Raw genomic sequence first — 21,093 nt, 5'->3', positions numbered from 1 at the left:
TGTGAGCTTCTATGTGGGTGCTAGGAATTGAACCCTTGGGCCTCTGGAAGAGCAGTGAGCATTTTTTTTTTTTTTTTCGAGATAGGGTTTCTGTGTATAGCCCTGGCTGTCTTGGAACTCACTTTGTAGACCAGGCTGGCCTCGAACTCAGAAATCTGCCTGCCTCTGCCTCCCGAGTGCTGGGATTAAAGGTGTGTGCCACCACACCCGGCACAGTGAGCATTCTTAACTGAGCCATCTTTCTAGCGCCTTCATTTGCTTTCCTATACAACGCAGGACCATCTGCCCAGGAGTAGCACTGTCCATAGTGTGCTGAGCCCTCATTAATCTTCAATCAAGAAAAGGTTCACAGACAGGCCCACAGGCCAATCTGATGCAGGCAGTACCTTAGTTGTGGTGTCCTCTTCCCTAGATAACTTGAGTTGTGTCAAGTTGGCAAAAACAAACAGCACAGTGTCTAGACCCAGAGACTTTAAACTAAGTAATTGCTGTAGAGTTACAGGTCAGATCTCTCCAGACTGAATCTAAAGCCTGCCCTCTATCATTTACCATTACACCATTTGTTACCTATAAGAGAGTAGAACTGAAACACACCAACACTGAAGTAAACAGAAATGTGTGTGTGCATATAAACTATAAAAGTACACCGAGGTGCTCAGTGCTGTGGTAGAAATGTATACATGGTCTATAGGGAGGTCAGAGAAAAGGAAGCAGCTGTAGCACCTCTGCAAGTGGCCTGAGCAGCATCCTGTGGATAGGATGCCTCACCAGTCAGGCACACGTAGGAAGCAGAGCGAACACATTGGAACCAAGCAGTGTGCTCAGTAATTTGTGGTTGTGTGTGTGTGTGTGTGTAGTATAGTGCACATTAGTTGTTAATTGATGACTAGAAATGGAGATAAGTACAAGTCAGATTGTGGTGGTGTGTTTAAGGAGTTCAACTTTTATATGGTAGGAAACATGGAAAACTTTTAAAGAAACTTATATCAAAGATCTTGAACTAATTGGAGAGTTGCAAGAATTTTTTATATTCTTTACTCAGCTTTACCAATTTACACATGTATCTTTGCCTAATTATGCCATCTATGAGCCTTTTGTTTTTTTCACCTAAATTATTTGCTTAACTGCCCTTAACTAGTTTAACATAATTTCTTTTTTTTTAAATTTCTTTTGTATTTTTAGAGCAAGGACCTCTTCTTATCTAACCAAGTACTATCTAACTTATAACTAACTATATATCTTATATATGTGTAATATCATTATATATCATATCTGTATGTCATATGTATCATAACTACATCCACACATATACTAACTTGTTCAAGCAAGTGTTATTATTATTCTTTTTAAGGATTTATTTATTTCATTTATACGAGTACACTATAGCTATCTTCAGACACACCAGAAGGGGTCATCCGATCCCATTACAGATGGTTGTGACCCACCATATTGAAGATTACCATGGTAATCTTCATAGTGGGCCATCTCCACTTCCAGTGTTGGACCATACTGCTTGGGAAAGGTTTTAAGCTTGAAATACATTTTAGAAATATCTCTGAACAGTACTGGAAAGATCTCCTTATCAGGGCAGGAAAATTATAATAAATGAGAAATGATAAGCATAGCAAATGCTGGAATATAACAGTATCTGCCATAAAACATTTAAGGACAAAGAATCTAAAATTTGGAGGTATAAAAATGTGAAGATGGTTTGCTAGAGCAAAGTTAAGAAGAACTCCCAGGTTTCTGTCTTGAGGAGGCGTAAGTCAGGGCAAAAGTGCAGAGGTGGGTTGTGCTGCTGAGGCACAGCATAGAAGAGGGAGGGAGTCTGCAGCCGTGGGAATCAGGTGCTTAGGAAGGGGATGAGGAGGATGAGACAAAACAGTGTGGCTTAGGAGGGAGAGGAGAGCTGTGCATCGAGCAAGGAGCAAGGAGAGAGGTAGTCTGTAAGCAAGCTGGTGCTGAACACGGTCATTGGGGGTCATTGGGGGTCATTGGGGTTCACTGTTGGCGCCTGCTGATGCCCTTGACACTCTTTTTAGTTTTTTGAGACAGGGTTTCTCTGTGTAGCCCTGGCTGTCCTGGAACTCACTCTGTAGACCAGGCTGGCTTCAAACTTAGAAAACTGCCTGCTTCTGCTTCCCAAGTGCTGGGATTAAAGGCATGCGCCACCACTGCCTGGCTTTTTTTTTTTCTTTTAAGATTTATTCATTATTATAAATAAGTACACTGTTGCTGTCTCCAGTCACACCAGAAGAGGGCATCCGATCTCATTATCGGTGGTTATGAGCCACCATGTGATTGGGCTTGTGACATTCTTTTTTTTTTTTTTTTTCATTCTTGACCTGGTTTCCCAGAGGTGTTAAGAACAGGAGCCAGGTCACAGGAAGAAGTAGCAGAGGGACAGGTGATTAGAGACAGTGACCTTGCTGTCTCCAGATGGTTGCATAGCCCAGGAGATAACAAACCAGCTAAGTCTAGGAGGATTCTCTTTTCTACTCTGCTCTCTTTTTCTTTAACAGAGAAATTTAAAACTTAATTTAGGTTCTTTGAGTGTCTGTGAGGATGATTTGGGAGTTTTTCTGCTCCAGTGGTACTCCCCCCAACCCCTTTGGTTCAGTTTGATTAGTTGAGTAGCTGGGGCTGGCCTAGAGCTCACATTCATTTGCTGTAGAATCAGTGTATTCTCTGGATGCTGGGATTATAGGCATACCTAGCCATGCACAGTTGCAATGAAAGTTTTAAAGAAGGTTCATCATTATATCATTAGTAGCAGCAGTATTTTATGTGTATGTGTGTTTTACTTCTAGGTACATATGTGTAACATGTGTGGCCTGGTATCCACAGAGGCCAGAAGAGGGTGTTGGATCCCCTGGAAAGTTGTGAGCTGCATGTGTGTGCTGAGAACTGAACCTAGATCCTCTAGAAAAGTAGCTGGTGCTCTTCAGTGCTGAGCCCTCCCCGCTCCCGCAGTGACTAGAAAAGTAGCTGGTGCTCTTCAGTGCTGAGCCCTCCCCGCTCCCGCAGTGACCCTTCTCGAGGTGGTTAAGTTAACAAACACAAGGCCTATTCTTTGTAGCATGCAACATTTGATTTCTTTTCAGTGCAAAATTTTCTTAGTACTTTAATACTAGGTATTACAAATATATTTTTGAATTCTAGAATAATCCAGTGTTTTCTATACTGGAATTTTCTAATCCCAGGAATGTAAAAAAAAAAAAAAATGATTGAGGAAATTTGAAACAGAAACATGGAGAGATATGAGATATGCCTTGGCCTATTTAACCTTTTTTTTAAGTTTAATTGGTTACATAAGTTTATTGTAGTGAAGCCACAAGCAGGATTAAGGTAGTCTCTCAAAGCCTTGTTCACCACGCATCCCAGTCAGGTTTTCTCAGTAGCATGGCCATTGTGAACTCAGAGCATCACTTCAAGCTTTCCACGTTCACTGTCAGTTACAACTGGATAGCCATGGTCCATTTTAAAGGCAAGTCTAGACATAATGCCACTTCACTGATAAACAACTAAGTAATGATAGTGTAGATAGATTCTCTAAGCTCCCCTCTCTGAAGAGAAAAAATAAAATCAACTGACTCTACATGGACTACTCACCTAGCAATGAATCTATCAAACAATTCCTTAAAGCACGATGAAGTTTACAGACTAAGCAGGTTACACATGCCTTTGATTTGACATTTTTTTCCAGCTCTTTTCATTCTAAGAAAGCTCAACTCTACATAAAATCAACTCTTCTCATGTTTCCCATCTTTCTCTGCCCGCTGTCATTTTTCTCTTTACTGTACTTTACCATTAGACAGTCCTTTGCCTGCGTCCTCAGATGCATGCTTACAGCACTTATGTCAGTGTGCTGTACTTTATCTTCTGTGTCTTAGGCATCTTCTTATTTCTAGTCTTACTTTACTTCACTATAACCTGAAAGTTATTTTTAACAGTCAGCATACCACTTTGCATAAGAATTCAGTATTTGTTGAAATTAATCGTTCGGGGATGGGGGGATGGCTCAGTGGGTAAAATGCTTGCCATGCAAGCTTAAGAACCTGAGTTCAGATCCGCAATCCTCATATATAAAACCAGGCACAGCAGCATTGACCTGTAATCCCAGCAGGGGGCAGAGATACAATACGCACTTAAGAGTTTTACTGACCCGCTAGTATAGCTGAGATAGCAAGCCCACAGTTCAGTGAAGAAAACTCTGTCTCAGAAAATAATGGGGGCTGGTGAGATGGCTCAGTGGGTAAGAGCATGGACTGCTCTTGCAAAGGTCCTGAGTTCAAATCCCAGCAACCACATGGTGGCTCACAACCATCCATAACAAGATCTGACACCTTCTTCTGGTATGTCTGAAGACAGCTACAGAATATATAATAAATCTTTAAAAAAAAAAAAAAAAAAGAAAAGAATGTACAAAACAATAGTGGAAGATGCTTAGCCAGTGCTCCGGCCCCTACACACAGGATCATTCTTTTATAGCATTAACATTTAAGATGTGCTTGGACATGATTTTTAATCCCAAGATACTGCTTATGAGGTAGGTATTTAAATAAAGCTAGAATAAACTCTCTTTAATCTTTTAAATAATTTATTTAATGTGCATTGGTGTAAGGATGTTAGATCCCCTATGACTAGAGTTACAGACAGTTGTGAGCTGCCATGTGGGTTCTGGAAATTGAACCCTAGTCCTTTGGAAAAGCAGCAAGTGTTTCTAACCACTGAGCCATTTCCCTAACATCTCTCTAGTCTTTTATTTTTATTTTATTTTTCATTTTATTTATTTATTTATTTATTTATTTATTTATTTATTTATTTTTTGAGACAGGGTTTCTCTGTNTAGCCCTGGCTGTCCTGGAACTCACTNTGTAGACCAGGCTGGCNTNNAACTNAGAAATCNGCCTGCCTCTGTGTCCCAAGTGCTGGGATTAAAGGCATGTGTCACCATGCCCGGCTCTCTAGTCTTTATAATTATTAAACATGTTCTATGTTCTTTTATCCAATAAAGGCCAGTTGAGAGTGGAAATCTAGGTATATATGAAATATGAGATCTGTTTAGATCTGTTTATCTTGTAGTTCAAGTGAGACAAAAAAAGAGTAATGAACAAGATTGTTAACACAGTGACTTGAAGTATCAAAACGAAGGGAAGCTATGAGTTCTTGAGAAACATTTTAGCATTGTTTTCTTCCAGAGAGTGTTCCTAAGATTGAGGAGGGTTATTTTAGTAAAATGTTTTTTTAGAAAATTTAGTAAGGAAGGAAATACAGATTTTAGGAGCCAGAGCTTAGTCCTAAACACAAGTTACTTATATATTTTATTTTCATCTAAATTTTTGTGAAATAGTAGTAGATAGTATGATTGTTTTGCCAGATATATTGTATATGATGTTTTCTGATTATTTAGAGAACTAATATTGTATTTTTTTTCTAAGACCACTAGAATGCCGTATAATGCAGTAGGTTGTATCTCTCTATATGTGTTTACATGATATAATTAAGGCTCAGAGAACTTTGTTGCTACTTTTATTTAAAATATTATTATTTGCTATCAGGCCAGTTATATTGATTTACTATTTTGGCCTTTGTTTGTTTTGGTTTTTTTTTTGTTTTTGTTTTTCGAGACAGGGTTTCTCTTTGTAGCCCTGGCTGTCCTGGAACTCACTCTGTAGACCAGGCTGGCTTCAAACTCAGAAATCTGCCTGCCTCTGCCTCCCAAATGCTGGGATTAAAGGTGTGCGCCACCACTGCCCGGCTTACTATTTTGACTTTTAACAAGATACTGTTGCTTTGTCTTATGATAAGATGAAATATTTCTGCAAAATCAAAAGATTGACAATTACATTAAGAATGTGTTTACTTATAACTGTATATGAAGCTAATGTCTGCACCTCACCTACTGATCAACACTATTGGAAAAACTTAGTTCAGTAATGAACTTATTGGATTAAGACACATGGGAATATAGACAAACATGTTCTAGATAATTTGGTGTCTATAATCTGTAAATTCTCTTAAGACCCCTTCATGCTTACTTTTGGTTCTGAAAATTGTTGGTTTTAGTTACATATTTTTATTGTCTATCCTAACTCATTGAATATTTACTTTAAAAAAAAAACTTCCTTTTGTAGAGAAAAAAGAGATAAGGTATACAAATATATTAAGCTGATGTGATTATTCTTAGTTAATCTTTTAAAAAAATTTTTTTTCCTTATCTGGATTTTTTTTTGTATCATTTGCCTAGATCTGAGATAGTTAAATTAGATGGTAGTCCAGTTTGCTGAAAATAATAATACTTTGCTAACTTTAAAAAGAAATTAGATAGACCTCTTAATCATAGGATGTTTTTCTGACTAAAGACAAAGTATATGTTGACTACAGGAAATATTTCATCATTACTGCTAGGGTATCTCATGCAACATAGATGATTTTTTTCTGGGCTTTTGTTTTTCTTTGATAGCATACTATAAGGATATTTGAATTATAATTACCAAATAAGACCCATAACATTATAGGTAATGTTTTGTTTTAGGATAAGTTCAAATACTGAGAAAGGTTAATGTAACAAAATAAATTGTTAGACCTCTTTTATTCATTGATGGTAAACTTCAGCTTATAGTCATCAAGATAATTTGAGTACAACAGAAATTAGAATTTATAGAGTTCATTATAGGTACAAAAGGAAGATTTATGATTCCTAGTGTTTTCCTTTAATTTCCCTGTAATGACAGTTGATGATTTGACAACAAAAAAGGCAAGTATTTGACACCATGGAAATCTCCGGGTCTTTAGAGTTCTGGGCATGCTCATCCAGGACTGCTGCCCACTTCCTCTTAAAGCTTATTTAAATGTATTAAATGTGTTTTAACATGGCCTGTATTTTCTCATTTCTTTGTCAGAGCCAAATACCACAAGTTGAAATATGGGACAGAACTGAATCAGGGAGACATGAAGCCTCCAAGCTATGATTCTGGTAAGTTAGCTGTAAAGGAAGTTTTAAGTAATAAAAAGTCAATGTCTAGTATTTTGTAGGAACATTGAAACTATAAGTTAGTATCATTTAGTGTCATGAGAACATTTTATACCGCCAATTTTTCTTCATTTGTATTTTTTTTAATTTTAGTTCATAATTTTCTGCCTGAGTTCTACAGTCAGTAGAAGGTTCCGATATGGTGAGGTAGTGTTGACTAGACTCACTGCCTGTCTTCTACAGTCAGTAGAAGGTCCTGGGCTGGTGAGATGGCTCAGTGGGTAAGAGCACCTGACTGCTCTTCCAAAAGTCTTGAGTTCAAATCCCAGCAACCACATGGTGGCTCACAACCATCCGTAACGAGATCTGACTCCCTCTTCTGGATTGTCTGAAGACAGCTCCAGTGTACTTACATATAATAAATAAATAAATCTTTAAAAAAAAAAGAAGGTCCTTAAAATTTTCTGAAATTCTTTGATACCTGTTATATTCTCTCTGTTGATCTCTAGTGTTATTAATTTGGGTTTTCTATGTCTTTTAATTCAGGTCAGATTTTGTTAATCCTACTTACCTTTTTTTTTTTTTTTTTTTTTTTTTCGAGACAGGGTTTCTCTGTATAGCCCTGGCTGTCCTAGAACTCACTCTGTAGACCAGGCTGGCCTTGAACTCAGAAATCCACCTGCCTCTGCCTCCCAAGTGCTGGGATTAAAGGCGTGTGCCACCACGCCCGGCAATCCTACTTATCTTTTAAAGCATTAACTCATTTCATCCAGTCTTTGCATTTTTTCCATTTCATTTATTTCTGTTTCAGTTTAGATAATTTCTTTCCTCCTATTGCTTTTGGGCTTGGTTTTTTTCTTGTTTTTGTTTTTGTTTGTTTGTTTGTTTTCAAACTATTGAGGTACATTTTAAAGTTACTTATCTGAGATTTTACTTTTTCTTTTTCACTTTTGAATTGTGTGTACATGTATGTGTAGATGTTCATGTGTATATGAGGCAGGTTTCTAGGGAGCCCAGCAGAGGGTATTCATTGGGTCCCTGGAGCTGGGGTTACAGCTCCATGACTGTAAGCCATGGTATAGAGGCTAAGACCTGAATTCAGGGTCCTCTGCAAGAACAGTCCACGTTCTTCACTGCTGGGCCACCCCTCCAGCCCCACTGTCCGGTTTATGTTTATAGGTGCTTAGAGCTATAAGTTCCCCTTTAGCTTTGCTTTTGTTTATTCCAGGGGTATTGATATGTTGTATTTTCATTTCAGTTAGTTCCCAAAATTTTTTTTTTTGTTTCTTGAGATTCCTTCAGTGGTCTACTCATCATTCACTGTCTTGTCCTGTTTCGTTTTGTGCAGTTTTGTTTAGTCAGAGTCTCAGCATGTAGCCACCGCTGGCCTGGACCTCTCTCTGTAGACCAGACAGGTCTCATGCACAATGATCTAACTGCCTCTGGGACTCAGGGCCTCTGCCAGCACACCGAGCTCAGTACTTACTGAGCTTTTACTCCCTGTGACTTACTGAGCTTTTACTCTCTGGTACTTACTGAATTTTTATTCTCTATGACTTTGTGTTTTTTTTTCTGTGCTTTCCTTTGTTGTTAATACCAAGCTTTATTCCATTGTGCTCAGATAGAATAAATGTAGTTATTTCAGTTTTCCTTAGTTTGTCAAGATTTGCTTTGTGTCCATGTACATGTCTGTTTTAGAGGAACTTCTGTGGCCTGTTGAAGAATGTGTTTGGGCAGAGTATTCTGTAGATACCTGTTACTTAGTGACATTCAGCTTTAATGGTTCTCTTCATTTTCTGTCTATCTGTAAAACAGGACAATTGAAGTCACCTACTATTACTTTTTTTTTTTAAGATTTATTTTATGTATGTGAGTACACTGCAGCTGTCTTCAGACACACCAGAAGAGGGTGTCAGATCACATTGTAGATGGCTGAGCCACCATGTGGTTGCTGGGAATTGAACTCAAGACCTGCGGAAGAGCAGTCAGTGCTCTTAACCGCTGAGCCATCTCTCCAGCCCCTACTATTACTTCATTGTGGTTATCTGTAGACCTGCTCTAAGTGGTGTCTGTCCTCGAGAGTGAGGTGTATTTCTGGTAGACAGCAGAAAGATAGATCCTGTTTTCTGATACAGTTGATTTTAATACAGTTGTATCCTTTGAGGACTTGAGGCCACTAACATGTGGATTGGGTATTAATTGCTGTCATTCTGCTGATTTTTGTGGCGTGTGGTAGTCTTACTTTGCATACCTGTCAGCCTATCATTGTTAACTTTTTTCCTTATAGCCTTGGATGTGCTATTCTTCTGTTCACTCTGGAGTATTCCTTGTATTCTCTGTAGAGCCAGTTGGTAGTCACATAGTTCCCACCAAGAAGAAAGTTTTATTCTCATGGGACTGCTCTTTATATGTAACTTGGGCCATGTTTCTTTCATTTTAAATACCACCTCTGTCTTGGGCGTTAATTGCTGTGAAGAGACACCATGAGCACACTCACTCTTACAAAGGAAAGCATCCAGTTGGGGTTGGCTTACAGTTTCACAGGTTTAGTCCATGATCATCATGGCAAAACGCATAGCAGCATGCAGGCAGACATGGTGCTGGAGAATGGAGCTTAGAGTTCTACATCTTAATCCGAAGGCAGCAGCAGACTGTGTGTCATCCTGGGTGTAGCTTGAGCATATTAAACCTCAAAGCCTGCCCCACAGTGACACACTTCCTCTAACAAAGCCACACCTACTCCAACAAGGCCACACCTCCTAATAGTGCCACTTCTTGTGGCCAGGCATTCAAACTCATATGAGTCTATGGGAGCCATGACTATTCAAACCACCACCTCTTCCTCCCCTCCCCCAGTACTTGGTGTTTTAGCTATAACACCACGTGATGTGGAGAGTTCTCTACTATTTATGTTCTGTGTACTCTTTATACTGGAATGGACATCTCTTTGCTGGGATTTTATTGAAGGTGTGTTACATACCTTTGGCCTCGAATTTTTTATCTTGTCTTATGTCCAGAATTCATAGATTTTGGTCTTCTTGTGGTGTCCAGTATTCATCCTTTTTTGTTTGTTTGTTTGTTTGTTTGTTTAAAATACCATTGTCTTTGATTGGAAGAGTCCAGAGGGCAGAGCCCAGGTGAGCTAGTCTCTTTCTAGGTAGTGTGAGCAGCTGGAAGGGCCTTTTTTTTTTTTTTTTCAGGTATTTACTTCATTTACATTTCAAATGGTATCCCCTTTCCTAGTTCCCTCTCTGAAAATCCCCTACCCCCTTCCCCTGCTCCCCAACCTACCCACTCCTGCTTCCTGGCCCTGGCATTCCCCTATACTGGGGCATAGAATCTTCCCAAGACCAAGGGCCTCTCCTCCCATTGTTGACCGACTACACCATCCTCAGCTACATATGCAGCTGGAGCCATGAGTCCCACCATGTGTTTTCTTTGATTGGTGGATTAGTCCCAGGGAGCTCTGGGGTTACTGGTTAGTTCATACTGTTGTTCATCCTGTAGGGCTGCAGACCCCTTCAGCTCCTTGGGTACTTTCTCTAGCTCCTTCATTGGGGACCCTGTATTCCATCCAATAGATGATGTGAGCATCTACTTCGGTATTTGCCAGGCACTGGCATAGCCTCACAGGAGACAGCTATATTAGGGTCCTGTCAGCAAGCTCTTGTTGGCATCTGCCATAGTGTCTGGGTTTGGTGGTTATTTATGGGATGTATCCCCGGGTGGGACAATCTCTGGATGGTCCTTCCTTCAGTCTCAGCTCCGAACTTTGTCTCTGTAACTCCTTCCATGGATATTTTGTTCCCCCTTCTAAGAAGGATTGAAGTATCCACACTTTGGTCTTCCTTCTTGAGTTTCATGTGTTTTGCAAATTGTATCATGGGTATTCTAAGTTTCTGGGCTAATATCTACTTAGTGAGTGCATATCATGTGTGTTCTTTTGTGATTGGGTTACCTCACTAAGGATGATATCCTCCAGATCCATCCATTTGCTTAGGAATTTCATAAATTCATTGTTTTTAATAGCTGAGTAGTACGCCATCGTGTAAATGTACCACAGTTTCTGTATCCATTCCTCTATTGAGGGACATCTGGGTTCTTTCCAGCTTCTGGCTATTATAAATAAGGCTGCGATGAACAGATTTAAATACCATTGTCTTTGATGGGAAGAGTCGGAGAGGGCAGAGCCCAGGTGAGCTAGTCTCTTACTAGTTGGTGTGAGCAGCTGGAAGGGCCTTTTTTTTTTTTTAAATACCATTGTCTTTGGAAGAGACTGAGAGGGCAGAGCCCAGGTGAGCTAGTCTCTTACTCGGTGTCCTGAGCAGCCAGAAGGGCCTGAAGACAGATGGTGGTCCAAGTGGCTTGGGAGTCCTAAGTGAGGGCAGTATCTGGCAGTGTGCTCAACACTGGGCCCTGGAAGCAGAGCTCTCCATACAGATTCATCTGGACAGCCAGCCAGTAAGTCTCGGGTACTCTCCAGTCCCCCGACCTTCCTAGTGGTGGCATTAGAGGTACAGACTGGCCTTTTTCTTTTCCTTTTTTAATGTTTAGTGTTTTAAATGTGAGCGATAAAAGTATTTATTCAAAGCTTCATGTTTACGTAGCAATTATTTTACTGATTGAACCATGTCCCTGTAACACCAGAAAAAATTGTAAAATTAAACAAAACAGGTACTTTTTCAGAAGACATATATTGTCTGTTTCAAAATAGTATGTTTAATCACAGTATATAAATTCTATATGTAGATATAAAATTTATAATTATTTGAATCCCCTACCCCGTAAGTTTTATAGAGCTCTTTAGGAGTTCAAAGGTCTAGTTGCTGTGCATAAATAAACTTTATTAGGGGCTGGAGGTGTGGCTTAGCGATTACTTCATTGTTGTTGACACAAGGTCTCATGTAGTCCTGGCTCATTGTCAACTTTTGATCCTTCTGTGTCTACTTCCTAAGTGTGGATTACACCCTTGTGCCATCATGCCTAGTCTCACGCAGTGCTGGGGACGAAGTCCTTGGCTTTACGCAGGCCAGGCAAGCAGTGGATCAACTGAATCATCCCTGCTGAGATAATCTCTTTACATGTGTGTATCCGATTGGGGGCTCTGGGTTTTTGTTTCTTTTGATTTTTTGACTACCATGTCTAGGTTTTATAATATTTCTGTGAGGAGGTCTTCACTCTGTAACTTGACTTGATACGTCTTTGTCTTAGAGGAAACTCTCAGGTCAGTGAAAATGAGAGAAAAACTGTGTCAGTTCTGGTGCTCTGAAGGGAATCCGGTGCAGATACTTAATCATACAGAGTTCTGTTATCAAAATTGTTAAAAAGCATTCATATTGTCCTGAAACGTACCTTTTAAAAGTTGCATTTCTCTATTCTTAACCTTATTAATGTTTATTGGACATTGTTTATGAACTAGGTTGTCCAAACATGTAAAATTAGTCAATTTCATTGTGATTTAATATTCTCCAGATGAAGGTAATGAAACAGAGGTGCAGCCACAGCAAAATAGCCAGTTAATGTGGAAACAAGGCCGGCAGCTACTCAGACAGTAAGTACCAAGATTAAATGTTCGTACTTGTTAAAGTAAGAACAGTTTTTCATGCTTCTCTTTTGTATTTTTAATGCATGTGTTTCTCTTGTATTACTGCTGTGAGCAGCAAGTAGTAAGGTAGTTTAAAAAAACAAAAACTTTAATTGATTTCCTATTCATTTTTCATGTTAAACTTTTCCCCCCTCTGTTCTGGTTTATGTAGTTAAAAGAGTTCCATGTCATTATTTTCTTTTCATCAACTCTCTAACCAGTCGTTTTACTACAAACTGGTAAGGATCCCCGTACACACTTCGTTACGAGCCTTTTCAGTACACTGAAGAACTCTCTGAATCCCCAGAGTTTGCACGTGTGGACTAACATACTGGGACTCTGTAGGGGTTCTGATGTCAAATAGCAGACTAGACCTGTAGTCTTGGAAACTTGCATACAGAGTTTTGCCAAAATAAAAGGAAATTTGTTCTCATTCTCCATTTTGTACTTTTGGGATAAGTTATTAGTAGTTTGTTTCTAAGATTTTCTTTTTTTGTTTTTTTTTGTTTTGTTTTGTTTGGTTTTGTTTTGTTTTTTCGAGACAGGGTTTTTCTGTGTAGCCCTGGCTGTTCTGGAACTCACTCTGTAGACCAGGTTGGCCTTGAACTCAGAAATTCGCCTGCCTCTGCCTCTGCCTCCCAAGTGCTGAGATTAAAAGTGTGTGCTCACAACCACCTGTAACTCTAATTCAGGTGATCTGGCATTTGCTGCTGGCATCTGCTGTTGGCCTCTGCAGGTGCTAGGCACACATATGGTACACAGATAAACATGCTGGCAAAGCACTCATACACTTAAAATAAGAATAAGTTTTAAATGCTGATTAGATTTTTGTTTTTGTTAATGAGAAGTGACATCATAGTAAATTAAGACATTTTTCAAAGCTTTAAAAGAAGTAAGCTATGCATCAGCTATTTAATAAGTGATGCTCTGCATCACTGGCGGAGCAGTTTAAAGATTTATTTATTTATTTTATGTATGTGAGTGCACTGTAGCTGTACAGATGGTTGTGAGCCTTCATGTGGTTGTTGGGAATTGAATTTTAGGACCTCTGCTCTCTCTGGTCAGCTCCGCTCACTCAGTCCCTGCTTGCTCTGGCCCAAAGATTTATTTATTATTATACATAAGTACACTGTAGCTGTCTTCTGACACACCAGAAGAGGTCGTCGGATTTCATTATGGACATTTGTGAGCCACCATGTGGTTGCTGGGATTTGAACTCAGGACCTGAAGAGCAGTCAGTGCTCTTACCTGCTATGCCATTTCGCCAGCCCAGCAGTTTAAAACAGATACATGTGATTTAGTTTTGTTGCTAATTATTAATTATTAAAGGTAGAAAAATGAGCTAGAGAAAATGGCTTAGGAGAATCAAGCATTGGCTGCTTTTTGCAGAGGACTCAAGAAAGTGGGAATTTATAATTTCAGATTTTTAAAATTAAGACTTTTCTGTAGCTTCTGGGTAGGTTTGAACAATGAGCATTTTGATTTAATAAGACTTCCTATCCCATTTGATCACCTATCTTTGTAAGGTATCCTTCAGCTCTAGTAACTCTACAAATAAAATCCTGAAGTAAGCTGGACTTTAACTAGCTGTCTTATCAACCTGTGCTTTCTTTGTTCCTTCTGCAAACCTGCTATATAAATAAATACATGTTATCATTATATCATGATATCAATGTCATTTCCTTTGTTCTGGTCTTACCACTACCATGCTTGGTTTGTTAAAACAAATCATTATCAGCGTTTAACACTGGAGTTCTTGGGTATAGAGTGCTTTCTATATATCCTGGGTGATATTAGGTCTCTTTGATGAGAATAAAAAGTTTAAGAGAAAGTTGCATATCAAGAAAGTGGCAGAATTGGGCTTGAGCTATGGAGGTAACTGGATGCTCTGTGCTCTTTTTCTGTGCCTCTGACTCTCCTAAATTACACAAATTCGCATGAGTTTGTGTACCCCAAGTCCCACAATTTGTTTATTTTTGTTTTGGAATTCCTCAGGTCAGAAACATCTCTTTTTAAAGTGACTGGTATGAAATAAAAATGTTACCTTTTTCTGTGTCATGGAAAGAAACCATTTACACTAGAAGCATTCTCTGCAGGTTTTAGTTAATGATACTTCATGTAAGAAATGTTAAAACAACTGGAGCCATTTTTCTAAAGTAGCAGTGGTAGAGTTTGTGAGGAGAGTGTTCCATTCTGCCTAAAGCAAAAAGTGTGCTCTGAAATACATTGAAGAACTGTTTCTTCTTAGGATAAATGAGTAGTGTATTGTCTAGTTCTTTGGTTTTCCTTTGTGACTGTAGAGGCTGGTACTGCAAGGGACAGCTCCATCTGCAGCTGGAATATTATTAACAAGCCTTACTGACATGGCACTGTTCTCTTAAACCGTAGATAGTCAGTGAGCTTGAAGAACTACTTTTATTTACAGTTTACATTTTAGAATGCTCATTCCTGTGTGACTGAACTGTAAGGATCCGCTTTGCGCAGGTATCTCCAGGAGGTCGGCTACACAGATACTATTCTAGACGTGAAATCCAAGCGTGTTCGGGCATTGTTGGGCTTTTCAAGTGACGTCACTGACAGGGAGGATGACAAAAACCAGGACTCAGTGATAAATGGCACAGAGGCTGAAGTTAAAGAGACAGCAATGATTGGGTAAGTATTTTGTCTGGAAATTGTTTTTAGCTATAACTTCAGTTCTTACGGAATATTTTTGGTATAGAGGATATTAAGCTTTCAAATGATTACTTGGTAATAATTTAATTTTAGTTAATTAAATGCTTTAATTTTAAAAGTTTCATTTAGTTAGAAGGTCTTAAGGTTATTTTAATTAAAGAATATAATTTTTATTTAGGGTATTTTTATTTTCTTTAAATTTAAGGATTTAACACAGATTTTAATATCTTGAAACTGTTAACTGCTGTTAGAATCTCATAAAAGATGTTATTGAAATTAAATACAAATCTACAAGAATGATATATTATTGATGAACTGGAGGTCAAGAAGTAAATCTTTTATATCATAATGTTGTTCCTCACCTTTCCTTTGATATAAAATATCTATTATTCTCTTTAGTATATCGTGTGCATGCTATGAATATTTGTCCTTTTACCTTGAAAGTTAAGTCATTAGATTTTTTTTTATATAGTTGTGGAAGCTTACATGAGAGGTCCAAGGAGGAGTTGTAGAGAAGAGAAAAACGAGGCAGAGCTACTCACGAAGGTTAACAGGAAGGTCTGTCTGTGCAGAGTTTGTCTGTTAGAGATTGAGGGCTCCAGCACTCGCTGTTGGACTTTTCCAGTTAGTGCACAGAACTGTAGTAGATGGGAATCAGTGTAGGTCATGAGATAGTTTAGGGGATCATTTATGACCATGTTGTAATACAGGCATAAGGTGCTAAAACCTATCAACACTTCATATTTTTGGTGATGTTTTAAAAGATTACCTGAATATTGTTGTACATATTATTTAAACCAGAAAATCTGAGTTAACGGATTCTGCCTCTGTGCTGGACAATTTCAAATTCCTTGAAAATGCAGCTGCAGATTTCAGTGATGAAGACGAGGATGAGGACATTGATGGAAGAGAGAAGAGTGTCATTGATACTTCCACAGTGAGTTGGGGAAATCATTTCAATGTTTTTACGTGCCAAGATGCATGTGTTAGAAGTCTGTGTCCTTAACATCTTGGGCCCTTTAATCCCTTCCATAAACTTTGAGCAAGTAGAAAGTTTTTATTACTGGTGTTAATCTCAGTATTATTTGTAGTATAACATTCTCTCCTCAGTACACTTAGACTCTGTCAGTGCATTAGAGAAGGCAGCTCTCCATGGGACAGCAGCATGCTGAACTCTGCATGTTCTAATCGTGTCCTGCTCCTGCTGTGATGACAGTAGAGCTGGCAGACACAGGATGGTGCCTGATGGTGGCTCCAGCAGCTCTGAGACGGTCTTGTCTCTCTCTGGAGGGCTGCAGTACGGGCTCTGCAGTTTCAGACCTCTCCCATCACTTTGTCAGTTGTTTAGAAGTCTTTGATTCAGCCTTTACATGTTCTGACTTTCCCATACATTTCCTACAATAGCAGGCGTCTCTAAGTGAATGTTTCTTCTTTCTCTAGTCTTTCCCCCTCCTTTCTTTCTCTCTCTCTCTTTCTTTCTCCTCTCTGAAGTAAGAGGTATGGACATGCTTGACTTTGTTCAGTGGAGTGTGTGCACTTTTCTTTTTAAGAATAGGAAGAAGGAAACTTAGAATGTGAAGTGGAAGGATCCAATGTCCAAGACAGTAGTGAAGGCTTCTGTCTGCAGCATGGCTTTTGGGTTTTTGGTCTTTCAGGGGTGGGGATTGAGACAAAGTGTCACCATGTAGCTCTGGCTGTCCTGGAACTCACTGTGTACACCAGGGTGTCCTGGAACTCAAAGAGCTCTGCCTGCCTCTGCCTCTGTCTCCTGAGTGCTGGGATTAAAGTTGCCTGGCTTTGGTTCTTTTTCTTAATATCTCTGGCATAATTTTATTAGTTTGTAATAATAAGTACCTCATTTAATCTCCAGAAGACTCTGATAAATAAGAGAGACTTTATATGAAGATAATGTTTAGCTGTAATGTGCTTTCTTAGTATAACTTCTGTTTTTTTATGCTTCCTACTTTCTGGGCTTAATCAGAAACTCTTATTTCTGCCACATTCTTGTTTGTATATGCCACTAGTCATTTACACTGCTGATCTTAGTCCTATCAGACATAGTTTTGAATACCAAGTAATCACCCAGCTTTTCCTTAGCAACACAAGCTATCATAGTGTGATCTAAATGTCTGATCCTTTGCTTTGTCCTAACCATCCAGACTTGTATAGATCCTTATGGACTTTTGTGTGGCAGTTGCTTTGAGATACCATTTTCCTAACAAGATACTTTATTCATAGCCCAGTGGCAAGTAACTCTCGTAAGTTCTTTGTTGGTAATTATATCAGTTTAAATATTTTAAAATCTATAAATTGTTTACTAAAACTATGTTATATGATCAGATTGGAAATTTTTAACAACCTAACCATTTGGTTTCTTAGTTTTTAACCATTTAATTTCTTTTTATGTAACTAATTTCATAGTGTTGACACCATTCTAATTGATAGCACAGATCACAGGATATTGTGAGCATGCATGAAGGGCCATCCTCTGGAAACAGATTCACCCATTATCCACATTTAAGTACTAGGTTCAGAAAGCTTTTCTCCCTCATCTTTACCACATGCTGGGTATTGAATCCAAGGTCTTGCGTTTAATAGGCAAATGCAACACCCCAGCCTGAGAAGAATGACCCTTTCACAGAGGTCACACATGCCAGCTATTCTGCATAGCAAATATTCACGCTACAGTTTGTAACTGTATCAAAACTACAGTACAAAGTAGCAATGAAATAGTTTTATGGTTTGGAATCAGCATAGCATGAGAAACTGTATCACAAGGTTAGGAGAGTTGGGATCCACTGTGGTCTAGAGCTTTCTGTCTCTTGTTCATCGTCTTCCCTTACTGTTGCCACCACCGGACTGTCTTCATCACCTCACAGTAGTTAGGATCTGAAATTATAAATGCCTAAAATACACCCTCTTCTGTGTAAGCAATAATTCTGCAAAAGCATTTGCTTTATTCAAGAACTTATGATGAAAAATGGAATTAAGAACTGTTAGGTGTGGTTTTAGTAACATAAAGAATACGAAGCCCTTTTGAACTATCTTTTGTTTTTTGTTTTTAGTAATTTTCAAAGTTGTTTTTTTCTAAGCTGCTTGAAACTCTCATCTTTCTTTCTTTCTTTCTTTCTTTCTTTCTTTCTTTCTTTCTTTCTTTCTTTCTTTCTTTCTTTCTTTCTTTCTTTCTTTCTTTCTTTCTTTCTTTCTTTCTTTTTTTTTTTTTTCCCCAAGACAGGGTTTCTCTGTGTATCCCTGGCTGTCCTGGCACTTACTTTGTAGACCTTGAGCTGAAATAGAATATATTCCTTTCCTCTTCCCTTTCCCACCTCCAGCCCTTCCCAGCTACCCACCCTCGGAACCCTCCCATGCCCTCTCAGCACTTTCTAGCGGATGGCTTCCTTTTAAAAATTATTATTGTTACATGCATTGTGTCCGTATTTGTGTGCATATACATATAACGGATACACATAAGCTCAACCTGTTGAATCTGTTCTTGTGTGTGTATGGTTTCAGGGCTGAGCACTCTTCCCTGAGCGGCCAGTAAGGGGCTCACCTCCCCTAGCAGTGACTAGTTGCTGCAGTTCTTTGACTAGGAGTGAAACTGCAAAATTTCTCCTTTCATGTGAACATGTTTATTGGCAGTGCTATTGTTCTGGTCTTGTTTGTAGCCATTTCTGGGACAGATGGTTTCACGTGCTTTACAGTGGACTCCTCCTTACATTTAATTCCCTACAATCTCCACTCCTACTGCCATATTCCCTGAGCAGAGATGCAGGAACTGTGGTGCAGGTGTATCAGTTGGGGCTGCCCCCCCCCCCCAATCTGTTGATCTCTGTTGTGTCTGATTGTAGTTTCCTGTGATGGTCTCCATTTGCCATTCTTTTCTCTTTAATTTCTTAAGTAGAAAATCTGTTTGGCTTTATATGACCCAGCACAAGGGGGGAAGGCCTGGGCCAAGTAGTGGGAGTGGGTGGGTAGGGGAGCAGGGGCGGGGGGGGGCGGGTATAGGGAACTTTCGGGATAGCATTAGAAATGTAAATAAAGAAAATAATAATAAAAAAAAAAGAAAGAAAGAAAATCTGTTTGGGGAAGGAAAGTATTACTATTACAAATTTTACCCCTTCCTACTTACTGATCATTTATTTCTTTTGCTACCACAGCTCCTTTTTCTTTAGTGCCTAAGCATAAGAAAACAACAGGATTTTCGGGTTGTTTATATAAAATGCGACACTTGCTAGGCATGACTGTGATGATGGTATGACCCAATGACTGTCTCATTTTGTTTAAGGTTACCTAGACATGTTTGCCCTCAGAGTTGCTTTTGTTACTTAATACTATGTTTAGTAATAACTAAAGCCCAAAATACTCCGAGACATTTAATTAGAGGTTCCAGGTACTATTTCTGGCCTTTCCCTGCCCTTTTTGTCTGGCAGTGAGGACAAAGGCTTTCCATCTTGATAGCTAGTGGTGGCCCCTCTGACGTCAGCTGGATTCCTAACTTAGGAGTAGGTGGTACATTTACCTGTGGAACTGTGAGGATAGGGTAGCCTGTGGATGCTTTGCCTGTTTGTGCACCTCATGTGTTCCTAGTGTCCATGGAGCCAGAGAGAGCATTAGATCCCCTGCATCTGGAGGTACAAAGTTGTGAGCTGTGATGTGGGGACTGGGGAAAGAACTTGGGTCCTCTGGAAGAGCAACCCGAGCTCTTCACCACTGAGCCAGCTCTTCGACCCTGGTGCCAGTCCCCAGAGATATGGGTATATACCTGAGTTTTGTTGCTTAGTCACTTGACCAAGTTATCAGCAAATGGCTTGTGAGTAAGTAGAAAAACGAAACCATTTACTGTGGGCTCTCTGCTCAGAACCTGCCATGGCTGTCTTACGGGTTTGTTAGATGGTAAGCTAAGAAGTACTGCAAGCATAACAGTGTCTCTTGTTTTAGGGGAATACTCTCTGTAAGAGGTTTTTGTTTTTTTTTTTTTAAGTTTTTTTTTAATTTATTTCATTTATATGAGTACACTGTATCTGTCTTCAGATACACCCGAAGAGGGCATCAGATTCCTTTACATGTGGTTGTGAGCCACCATGTGGTTGCTGGGAATTGAACTCAGGACCTCTGGAAGAGCAAGTAGCCAGTGCTCTTAACCACTGAGCCATCTCTCCAGCCCCAGTAAACAGAATTATATTGTCATTAAGTAACACAAATTTTCCTGTTTAGGTTTTATATGCATGATGAAGACAGACAGAGCATAGACATGTTGGGCTCAGCACTCGCTATCCAGTTTACCTTTTAAAACTACTGGATTTGTGGTTCCAGAGGTGTCTTTAAATATATAGAAGTGAGTCAGAAACAATTCTTTTATTAAGCCTGAGTTATCTCACGCCACAATATCCTTATGTTAGGGAGGAGGAGTGAATCTATAAGAACCACTGACCTGGACACATGATGCATGTCTCTCATCCCAGCATTCTGCAGTCAGAAACAGCTCAGCGTCAAGACGAGCAAGGGCTACGTAGTAAGACAGGAAATAAAATAAAGCTGTTAGAGAAATTGAGGAAAGTGGAAATAATATAGGAGCCCATTTCTGAGTTTGTAGTTGTGGCTGGCATTGTGAGGGTGCGACAGTCATATGGAGGTATCATGGCTCCACTCTGGAAACATTTTGCTGTTAACAGAATGTGTTCTGTTTAAATTACATCAAAGTCTGCAGTCTATACACACTGCATCGAAGGAGTGTAAGATTTAATTGTTCTCATAAGAAGAGTGTAACCTGTCTGTAATTTTTTTTAAAATTTTTTTTATTATTTTCTTTATTTACATTTCAAATGCTATCCCGAAAGTTTCCTATACCCCGCCCCCC

General features: G+C 39.2%; 1 protein-coding gene across 2 annotated transcripts in view; it reads left to right on the top strand.

Annotated features, from left to right (window-relative positions):
• Nucleotides 1-21,093, top strand: part of Strn (striatin) — an 89,915-nt gene that overhangs the window by 37,510 nt on the left and 31,312 nt on the right. For both annotated transcript variants that reach the window (XM_029531240.1, XM_021217517.2), the window contains exons 3-6: nt 6,906-6,979; nt 12,449-12,527; nt 15,045-15,212; nt 16,035-16,170. In XM_029531240.1, coding sequence (XP_029387100.1) covers nt 6,906-6,979; nt 12,449-12,527; nt 15,045-15,212; nt 16,035-16,170 — 457 coding nt within the window. The remainder of the gene's footprint in view (nt 1-6,905; nt 6,980-12,448; nt 12,528-15,044; nt 15,213-16,034; nt 16,171-21,093) is intronic.

This window comes from Mus pahari, chromosome 18 (genome assembly GCF_900095145.1).
Source record: "Mus pahari chromosome 18, PAHARI_EIJ_v1.1, whole genome shotgun sequence".
Lineage (NCBI taxonomy): Eukaryota > Metazoa > Chordata > Mammalia > Rodentia > Muridae > Mus > Mus pahari.
This window is presented reverse-complemented; position numbering and strand designations above follow the sequence as displayed.